General features: G+C 48.8%; 1 protein-coding gene across 4 annotated transcripts in view; it reads left to right on the plus strand.

Annotated features, from left to right (window-relative positions):
- LOC116062283 (band 4.1-like protein 3) overlaps positions 1-10,224 on the plus strand; it is a 40,874-nt gene extending 30,650 nt beyond the window's left edge. For all 4 annotated transcript variants that reach the window (XM_035998173.1, XM_035998171.1, XM_035998172.1 and 1 more), the window contains 7 exons: positions 366-461; positions 2,542-2,601; positions 4,056-4,100; positions 4,501-4,593; positions 4,750-4,830; positions 6,209-6,330; positions 9,025-10,224. In XM_035998173.1, the coding sequence (XP_035854066.1) occupies positions 366-461; positions 2,542-2,601; positions 4,056-4,100; positions 4,501-4,593; positions 4,750-4,830; positions 6,209-6,319 (486 nt within the window). In that variant the 3' untranslated portion in view covers positions 6,320-6,330; positions 9,025-10,224. The remainder of the gene's footprint in view (positions 1-365; positions 462-2,541; positions 2,602-4,055; positions 4,101-4,500; positions 4,594-4,749; positions 4,831-6,208; positions 6,331-9,024) is intronic.
- Positions 10,225-11,319: the final 1,095 nt, after the last annotated feature.

The following is an 11,319-nucleotide window of genomic DNA, read 5'->3' on the forward strand; positions in this document are numbered from 1 at the left end:
TTATTTCACATCACTTTAATTGCTGCAAAAAAAATCTGAAATGTGGCTGTGACTCAAAGATCTGTAGTTTCCCTGTCGTTCTAACCTTTGTGTCTGTGTGTGTGTGTGTGTGTGTGTCTGTGTGTGTGTGTGTGTGTGTGTGTGTGTCTGTGTGTGTGTGTGTGTGTGTGTCTGTGTGTGTCTGTGTGTGTGTCTGTGTGTGTGTGTGTGTGTGTCTGTGTGTGTGTGTGTGTGTGTGTGTGTGTGTGTGTGTGTGTCTGTGTGTCTGTGTGTGTGTGTGTGTGTGTGTGTGTGTGTCTGTGTGTGTGTGTGTGTGTGTGTGTGTGTGTGTGTGTGTGTGTGTGTGTGTGTGTGTGTGTGTGCAGCCTAAACCCACGTTTGATGAAATGTCTCCTGAGCTGACTGCTCTGCTGAACTCGGCCAGGGAACAACAAACCTTCAGAGAACACAATCTGCTGAAGGTAGCTGTCTGTTTCTGTTTCTGTTTTAAAGCCTCGCAGCTTTAAAGCCACAGATTGTCAATAAAAATAACGGATAAAGCTTCTGGGTCTGAGAAGTGAAGCTGAATCTCCTTAAAGCTGTATTCTCTCTAACGTCCAGCAGGGGGAGACTCCTTAAAGCTGTATTCTCTCTAACTTCCAGCAGGGGGAGACTCCTTAAAGCTGTATTCTCTCTAACGTCCAGCAGGGGGAGACTCCACTGGCTTCAAAAAGAAGTCTGTTCCTATAGAAGTCTATTGGTGCTTACTAGAGATGCACCAATTCCAATTTCTCATTTTCTTTGAGTTAGACCAGCTGATACCGATTTTAGCTGATTCTGATTTCATGTTTTCTAACCACTTTACAGCTCACACACATATGTATTTTCTATCTTTTCTTTAATAGAACATGTGTTGAACAGATAATGGATCACTATAAAATAGAACTATATAAATTACTCCTGGTGTGGGACATTCACACACATCTAAAGAGCAATGTTAGAACCATTTCCTTCTTTTCACATCAATATCAACTAAAGAAATGTGATTTAGGTTTTTGGTGTCGTCCCTCCACGCCCTACTTTCTCCTTGCAGGTGTTGCATATTGTAAACTTGTTATCTTCTGCACACACGCTGAAGAATTCCCAAACAGCTGACATGTTGCAGGTTAATTCACCAGGTTCCTACATGTGGAGAATAGCGCCGACACACGGAGGAGAAGTTGAGAGAAAGGAGAAAGAGAGCATGCTGTGGCGTCCGTGCTGTGGCGTCCGTGTGTGTGTGCGTCCTTGAGAACTGTAACTGGTATAACTTATGTTGTCAGTTAATTGGAGCGTTGACCAGCATGACATCACCATATGTCAGACTGACCTGCTGGTCGCCGGTCATGGCCGAGCACGTGAAAACCGGCCAATTCTGGTCACCGGCCGCTCTATCGGTGCATCTCTAGCGCTTACCCACTGCTAGTACTAGCTCTGCTTGGCTCGACTTGGCTCGGCCGCGGTGCCCTAACCCTTTAGTACCACCTCACGCGACACACACCCAGAACATTGAAGGTGTGTGTGTGTGTGTGTGTGTGTGTGTGTGTGTGTGTGTGTGTGTGTGTGTGAGATTCTCATCATGAGGCTGTTTGTCAGAAGACACATCTAGTTTCTAAAGAAGCTGGAGGCAACAAACAAATCACCGCTGGCTAAACTATTTTAAAATGGCGGGTTTGTTCAGGACCCCTCCGATTCTCTCCGACCAATCAGGAGTCTGCAGGTTTTCACGTCACCTTTTGGTATCGCCTCAGCTTGCTGGGAACCTCGACGGAGGTGGTACTAAATAAAGTACCTGTTGGCCGGTACCAGGGACTCGAGGCGAGCCAAGCTGGTACCAGGACTGGTCCAGCCCAGCCAGTACCAGGGACTGGTCAAGCCCAGCCGGTACCAGGGACTGGTCGAGGCGAGCCAAGCTGGTACCAGGACTGGTCGAGCCCAGCCGGTACCAGGGACTGGTCGAGGCGAGCCGGTACCAGGGACTGGTCGAGGCGAGCCAAGCTGGTACCAGGACTGGTCGAGCCCAGCCGGTACCAGGGACTGGTCGAGGCGAGCCGGTACCAGGGACTGGTCGAGCTGGTACCAGGGACTGGTCGAGCCCAGCCGGTACCAGGGACTGGTCGAGCCGGTACCAGGGACTGGTCGAGGCGAGCCGGTACCAGGGACTGGTCGAGGCGAGCCGGTACCAGGGACTGGTCGAGCTGGTACCAGGGACTGGTCGAGCCGGTACCAGGGACTGGTCGAGCCGGTACCAGGGACTGGTCGAGGCGAGCCGGTACCAGGGACTGGTCGAGCCGGTACCGTGTGGTGGATAAACGCCATCAGAGGAAATGAGCCGACTTCTCTCAGTCAACATTTCCTGAGTTTATGTCTCAATCGACTATCTTCAACAAAACTATTTGTTTTTACGTGACAGTTAAGTTTTATTTTTACAGTCTACACTCCGTTCCTGGGATGATTGGTCACTGAGCTGTAGCCCCGCCCCCTCACACAACTGATTTGTATTTTTTCCACTTCCTGTTTCAGACGTCGGAGACGGAGACGCTCTTCCTGTTGACGGAGCCGTGTGACCCGGGACAGCCTCAGGTAGAAACAGGAAGTCTCATGTTCCCACCGCCCATCACCCCCCCGCCCCCCCCACCAGGGCTCTGCATGCCTCATGCTGGTGATAACAGCGCAGCGTGTAAACACGAGGCGAGCGATAGCGATGATGCTAGCGATGATGCTAGTGATGATGGTAGCAATGCTAGCGAAGATGCTATCAGCGTGTTAGCGCAGGCAGCGGTAGAAGACGCCGTGGAGGCCGCCGTCAGACAGGCTAATGATGCTAATGCTAACTCTGCAGTTAGCCACGGTGAGGCTAATAGCTGCACCCGGAGCCGCTCTGTTCTGGGTTTCCATGACGACCACAGCTCCAGCGATTCCGAGGAGGACGAGGGGGGGTGGAGCTTCAGGGAGAACTCCCCCCCTCCTTCTCTGCCCCGTCCCGCCTCCCAGCGCTCAGCCAATCAGACGCAGCCATCTGACCACAGCGATGACGGTTCAGATCCTCTGCGGGAGGTAACATCGCCCCAAACTGCCCCACACTGCCCCAAACTGCCCTAAACTGCTCCATACTACCCCATACTGCCCCACACTGCCCCAAACTGCCCCACACTGCCCCAAACTGCCCCATACTGCCCCATACTGCCCCAAACTGCCCCACACTGCCCCAAACTGCCCCATACTGCCCCATACTGCCCCAAACTGCCCCAAACTGCTCCATACTGCCCCAAACTGCCCCTAACTGCTCCATACTGCCCCAAACTGCCCCATACTGCCCCAAACTGCCCCATACTGCTCCATACTGCCCCAAACTGCTCCATACTGCCCGAAACTGCCCCATACTGACCCATACTGCCCCAAACTGCCCCAATCTGCTCCATACTGCCCCAAACTGCTCCATACTGCCCCAAACTGCTCCATACTGTCCCAAACTGCCCCAATCTGCCCCAAACTGCCCCAAACCTTCCCCTAGACTTTATATAAAGATGTATTTGGTCACGTGACTAATGATGATAATAACTTTTTCAGTTATTTAACGGATTAATTTCTCAGAGGGTAGCCTAGCAACGGATTCATTTCTCAGAGGGTAGCCTAGCAACGGATTCATTTCTCAGAGGGTAGCCTAGCAACGGATTCCATGTTCCATGTTATTCCAACAAAAAGAAAAGTATGGGAGGAAAACAGGAAATTTAATGGTGAATAAACAGATTTCTGTGTATGTATGTATGATGTGTTTGCTTCCAACGCCGCTGGCCGGCCGGCGTGTTCGATCTGCGGTGAGAAGTTAGCAAAAAAACCAAAAGTAATATATTTCAGAACTGGATCAAATCCCCAAAATGGACGACTACAATCAGTTTTGCGGCTCCAGACATTCGTTTGTTGTTTTCGGCAGAAATGTCTCTGATAGTAGAGACAGACCATAATGTCAGAATCAGAACCAGACTGTAAATATGAATGTTGATGAATGTGTAAATGTCTCCCTGTGTTTCCGTCAGGAGGTTCCAGTGATGAGGAAGACTCTCACATACGAAGCTCCAGGGGTAAGCCTCTCTTGTTTAGGTAGGCAATAGAAAGGGTGAATAAGGTAATAACAACCCAATATACATGAATAGAAAGTCTATAATAATGCTGAGATGTATTGAAGAGTCCGTATATAGTTCATACCAATAGTGGTCTAGGTAGAGATGGAGGTCAGTAATAACACAAAATGCATGAGTAAATATAGAAAGAGTCAATGAGGCAAAATATGAAATGACATGCTATATAAAATGTTGAAATGTGGTAAAGAGTCGATATACAGTTAGTGCAGACAGACAGGTGTGTGTTTACTAACAGACAGGTGTGTGTTTACTAACAGACAGGTGTGTGTTTACACACAGACAGGTGTGTGTTTACTAACAGACAGGTGTGTGTTTACTAACAGACAGGTGTGTGTTTCAGGTGGACTCTGATCCTCCGGCAGGTTTGCTGCTCAGTTCTCAGATCTTCACCGCAGAAACCTCCAACACCACGACCACCACGCACATCACCAAGGTAACATGCTAACATGCTAACAGAATCCACCATGGTCTCCCAGAGACAGAGGACTGTTCTGAGGATCAGAGGAAAGATGTCTGATTGTCTCTCTCTCTCTCTCTCTCTCTCTCTCTCTCTCTCTCTCTCTCTCTCTCTCTTTCTCTCTCTCTGCAGACAGTGAAAGGAGGAATTTCAGAAACCAGAATCGAGAAAAGAATTGTGATTTCTGGAGACACAGAAATTGACCATGACCAGGTGACTTTTGATAAACTTCATTATTATCGACCGTAGTAAAGACGAGTAAACACAGAAACAGAATTTAAAGGAACAGATGTTGATGAACCTGGGTTAGGGTAGGCACAATGTTCCTGTTTGGAACGGCCGACTGCTTGGTCTGTGGTATCGCTGCTGTACAGACGTCCAATCAGACACACCCACACGGTCCTGGAGACGTCCAATCAGACACACCCACACGGTCCTGGAGACGTCCAATCAGACACACCCACACGGTCCTGGAGACGTCCAATCAGACACACCCACACGGTCCTGGAGACGTCCAATCAGACACACCCACACGGTCCTGGAGACGTCCAATCAGACACACCCACACGGTCCTGGAGACGTCCAATCAGAGAGATTACCTGAAACACCTGAGACGGTTCCGAGACTTTAAACACAGCAGGAGGAAGATCTGTCAGAGTGAAAACAATCCGACGTAATGAGACTGAATGAATAACCCAACAACGTTTTAGTTTTACAACATCCTCCCTTTAAAATGCATAAATATAAACCAGGAAGAATCAAAGACCACGCCTATTATGACAGACCACGCCCATTATGACGGACCACGCCCATTATGACAGACCACGCCCAATATGACAGGCCACGCCTCCCCACACCTGTAGAACAGATCAGCTGACCTGGGGCACTTTCAAAACAGTGTGCACCGTTTTGCTGCGGTTTTCTGGTTGAACGACATGTTTCCTTTGAACAGTGTGCAACAGGCTTTGAGTTTTCTCTGGTCAGGCGTTTGGCGTTTGGCGTTTGGTGCGGTTCAATCCCAGGCTCCTCCGGCCACACGTCAAAGACACTGCACTGTCCCGGATGCTGTATGTATAGCTGTCCACTGATGATGGGTTAAAATGCAGAATTTAGTGTCACTACATTGTACTGTATGTATGTGATGAATTAGAAATGAAGTTTAGTTTTGTGTGTCAGCGGTGTTACCCAATCAGCAGGACCTCCATCTCCTCACGACTCGGGAATCTGAGCTGAATTGACTTAGGAAACCAAACTCTACCCCGAAGGTTTTTTTGGCGCTTTGTGCGCTTTTACCTCCAAGATGAACTGGAAAGCTGCTGGATCACCTGATTGATATGGAATCAGAAATGTGATCAAATTGATTCGGGGAATCATTGGCAACCCCCGCGCTGTTCTGACACCCCCGTGGGCTCTGACTCCCCTCTGGTTGGTGTCTGTGTTGAAGGCTCTGACTCTAACCCCGCCCCCTGGCTTTAACCCCGCCCCTGACCCCGCCCCTGGCTTTAACCCCACCCCCAATTCTGATCCCGCCCCCTGGCTTTAACCCCGCCCCCTGGCTCTAACCCCGCCCCTCTGGGTGTCTGTGTTAAAGGCTCTGGCAGCGGCGCTCAGCGAGGCGCGGCGGCAGCATCCGGAGCTGTCGGTCACACGAGTCGTTGTCCATAAAGAAACCGAAGTGTCTCCTGATCATGTGATCGATTAGTGACATCACAGGTAACAGGCGGAGTCCGTGCTGCATGCTGATTGGCTGGCTGGTGCATGGCGAGTTCATGACGTCGTGATTGCATGTTTCACACCAACGTTCGTGTTCAGGAACCTGAAGTTCAACAACAGTTTTGGTGAGAAGGGACGCAGCAACGGACAGAAGTTCAAACCTACACTTCTCTCAGGCTGCATCTCCACAGCTACGATTGGTTTAAAAAGGGACATCTCCTGCTACGTCCCCCTCTCATTCCCCCTGCTCTGACGTTACCCCCTCTCATTCCCCCTGCTCTGACATCTCCTCCTCTCATTCCCCCTGCTCTGGTGTTTCCCCCTCTCATTCCACCTGCTCTGACGTCTCCTCCTCTCATTCCCCCTGCTCTGGTGTCTCCTCCTCTCATTCCCCCTGCTCTGACGTCTCCTCCTCTCATTCCCCCTGCTCTGGCTTCTCCTCCTCTCATTCCCCCTGCTCTGGTGTCTCCTCCTCTCATTCCCCCTGCTCTGGCGTTTCCCCCTCTCATTCCACCTGCTCTGGCGTTTCCCCCTCTCATTCCACCTGCTCTGGCTTCTCCTCCTCTCATTCCCCCTGCTCTGGTGTCTCCTCCTCTCATTCCCCCTGCTCTGGCGTTTCCCCCTCTCATTCCACCTGCTCTGACGTCTCCTCCTCTCATTCCACCTGCTCTGGCTTCTCCTCCTCTCATTCCCCCTGCTCTGGTGTCTCCTCCTCTCATTCCCCCTGCTCTGGCGTTTCCCCCTCTCATTCCACCTGCTCTGGCGTTTCCCCCTCTCATTCCCCCTGCTCTGGTGTTTCCCCCTCTCATTCCCCCTGCTCTGGTGTTTCCCCCTCTCATTCCCCCTGCTCTGGCGTTCCCCCCTCTCATTCCCCCTGCTCTGGTGTTTCCCCCTCTCATTCCCCCTGCTCTGGCGTTCCCCCCTCTCATTCCCCCTGCTCTGGTGTTTCCCCCTCTCATTCCCCCTGCTCTGACATTCCCCCCTCTCATTCCCCCTGCTCTGGTGTTTCCCCCTCTCATTCCCCCTGCTCTGACATTCCCCCCTCTCATTCCCCCTGCTCTGGTGTTTCCCCCTCTCATTCCCCCTGCTCTGGTGTTTCCCCCTCTCATTCCCCCTGCTCTGGAGATAAAAACACTTGGTGCAGGTATAGCCTGATATAATAATATGATTTAATACTCAGTAGTTTTATCTCTTCTAACCATCGGGGACGAAACATAGAAATAATTCTGGGTAAATGTTTGGGAGGAACCCCAGCAGACAGAGAGGATTCTGGGTATTTATTTACCATGAATTTGACTAAATGATCGGATTAAAAGATTGTTGTGAGAGCCTTTTGATCACTCACTGAACATTAAGACCATTAATGATATGCTAACATGCTATGCTAACATGCTATGCTAATATGCTATGTTAACATGCTGCATTAGCATGATTCAGCACCCACTGCTGTCCGCCTGTATGAATTACAGGTTGCTGTGCTATGCTAATTGGCATGAAGTTCACCTGGCTAGCTTAGCTTAGCTTAGCTTCTCCCTGAGAAGAAAATGGAGTCGAGAGATAAAAAGTTAAACTTTGTACTCGCCTGAATGAATCCAAATGTGACCCAAACAAAAGCAAAAAGTTTTCTCTTCTGTTGATTTGGTTTTGTTTTGGAAAATTCTTTCTTCAGGATTCATTAAACAGATGTCTGTAATTATAATGTAATTATAATGTAATTACAATGTAACCATGGAGACGTGGGAGCATCATAACGGGCCGACTACATTGTCTTCTATTTATAGTTTTTACGAGAGGTGTGTGCGGCTCTTTCACACAGAAATGGATCATAAAGTGTCTAAATTTCTTTTAAATTAAACTACCGATAAACAGGAAACGACTTAATGTCTGTCAGTGAGCTCCAAAAACGGAAGAAATAACAATCCCAAAGAAAAGCTCAGCGTCTCGCTGTGACTCACACAATCCTTCGCCGTGTGGCGCTGCAAAGATACGTACGCTTCGCTAGCGGTCAGCATACGCTCCGCTAACGGTCAGCGTACGCTAACGGTCAGCATACGCTCCACTAACGGTCAGCGTACGCTAACGGTCAGCGTACGCTCCACTAACGGTCAGCGTACGCTCCGCTAACGGTCAGCGTACGCTCCGCTAACGGTCAGCATACGCTCCGCTAACGGTCAGCGTACGCTCCACTAACGGTCAGCGTACGCTCCGCTAACGGTCAGCATACGCTCCGCTAACGGTCAGCGTACGCTCCACTAACGGTCAGCATACGCTCCACTAACGGTCAGCATACGCTCCGCTAACGGTCAGCGTACGCTAACGGTCAGCATACGCTCCACTAACGGTCAGCGTACACTGACGGTCAGCATACGCTAACGGTCAGCATACGCTAACGGTCAGCATACGCTAACGGTCAGCGTACGGTCACGGTCAGCATACGCTCCACTAACGGTTAGCGTACGGTCAGCGTACGCTCCGCTAACGGTCAGCATACGTTACTCGTTCACTGTAGCCAAAGCGTAACGCCATCTCATAAATAACGGACTAAAACGGGACAAAGATTTAGACGTTCAGAGCCGTGTTTCTCTAAATAGTTTCTGTTGTTAAAGAGGTTACTGAAGAAATATTTCACAGAGTGCACACACAGTTTGAGACCCTCTGAGCTAGATAACTTATAATCTTCTGTCTCTCTTTCAGGACTAAACCCAGAAGAACCTGCTGCATTCTGGGACTTGTAGTCCAGACTAATCAACCAACTGTTGAGTGTTTTCAGCGACACCCAGTGGACAATAAAGGAACTGTAGATCTACACACACACACACACACACACACACACAGACACCCACACACACACACACACACACACACACAGACACACACACACACACACACACACACACAGATACCCACACAGACACATATACACACACACACAGACACACACACACACACACAGACACCCACACACACACACACACTCACACACAGACACACACAGATACACACAGAAACACACACACACACACACACACAGACAGACAGACCTGTCTGTCTGACCGGGGGCGGGGCTTCAGAGCTGTTAGCATTAGTTTGATAGATTAGATAAGCTTCATGACGCCATTTTCAGTCACATTTAAAACGACAAACTACACACAGACAGAAAGACACACACACACACACACACACACACACACACACACACAGACACACACAGAGAAACACGCGCACACACAGACAGACACACACACACACACACGCACACATACAGACACACACACACACACACACACACACACACAGACACACTAACGTCTGTTGAAGCTGGCGAAGCCGACACGTGTATCAGGTGTGATCCAGGATCTACCAAACTTCACCTGCTGCTGCTTTTACTTCCTACTTAAACAAGCCCCGCCCCCACACACACACACCTGACATCTGATTGGTTGGCTCAGGTATATTTAACCCTGATTGTGGGACAGAGAGACAGCAGCTTTATGAAGCATTCAGTAAACAGTTTGCATCAAAATCTCAAAGAGCGTCTGGCTTTACTATCTATTATTCATACCTTAATGTTAATGTTAACAGCTTTAATTTATCTGGCTCTTTCCTGAACATTTCTCTCTTTCAGCTTTCTGTTTCAGAGACTTTAAGAACCAGTTCGTTATTAGTTCCTAATTCAACCACCGACTGCAATTCCTGATTTAAGACATTTGAAAGTTCATCAGTTTCTGCCAGGAATACTGTTTTATCATCAGCGTACATGCTGACTTCTGCCTGGTTTTAGGGTCAAAGGTAATTCATTTCCAAACACAGCATATAACAACGGGCCTGGACAGCTTCCCTGAGGAACTCCACAGCTGATTGGCTGATGGGTTTTACATCAGAGACACTTACACTTTCTGTTTCCTGTTGGTGATGCAAACTGTTTCCTGTTGTACACTTCACCTGACTGATGCAAACGGTTTCCTGTCTGAAATGTAAAATAGCATGAATGCTAGTACTGTAACCGCTCACTGTATAGCAGCTAAAACTCTATATTTACCCACAATGCAATAGTAATGTGCCATTCTTTCACCTCGCCATGAAAACCTTTGTTATGAATTATTTTATTCACCCGTCGATGTGTAATTAATTATTGTTGTGTCTTATTTCTATATTTATTTATTTATTGTTGTGTGAATGTAATCCCAAATTGACCACGCCTCTGGTAGCCGTGACGAACAAGTCACATGATAACCACGCCCATGACGAACAAGTCACATGATAACCACGCCCCCTGGTGCCATGTTTACGGAATGTGTTTTTGAAGTTTTCCTGCTGGAAGTTAGAGAGAATACAGCTTTAAGGAGTCTCCCCCTGCAGGACGTTAGAGAGAATACAGCTTTAAGGAGCTTCAACTTTGGCTTCAATTCTCAGACCCGGAAACTTCGTCCGTTACTTTTAAAGTCTGAAAAAGTTTCTCAAAGTTGAGGATCCTTCCTCGGCAGGACGGGTCCTCCAGGTAGTCCTGACCCTGTCTGAGTTCTGTGTTGGGGTTGCTTTGCATCGCGGTGCATTTCACCGCCATAACGCTAGGGGGTGATCAGTCTGAGGTTATCTGCGGGTGTCTGCCAGCCAGTTTATGTTATGTTAGCATGCTAACTTTAGCACAGCTGCCCACAAAGTACTGCTTGCTGGAGAAGTGCTGATTTCCAAACGTTACTGACATATAGACCCTTTACTAACAGATAACCCCGTCAGTGGAACCAAAATATGTCTGAGTTTATTTACAAAGCTGATGTCAGTGAACTAGCATGTTGCTACTCCCCACAGTAGCTGCTGGAAACACTGACTATCAACACACAGGACCAGTTGACCAATCACAGTCACTCAGGACGCAGAGGGGTCTGCGGGGGAACGCCGTTGATTCGACACAGAAGCATAAATCAGCCTTAACTGCTGTTTTAACAAACGTGCGGTAACGTTAAACACTAAAACATACTTACATTTTAA

The sequence above is a fragment of the Sander lucioperca genome, chromosome 23, assembly GCF_008315115.2.
Source record: "Sander lucioperca isolate FBNREF2018 chromosome 23, SLUC_FBN_1.2, whole genome shotgun sequence".
NCBI lineage: Eukaryota > Metazoa > Chordata > Actinopteri > Perciformes > Percidae > Sander > Sander lucioperca.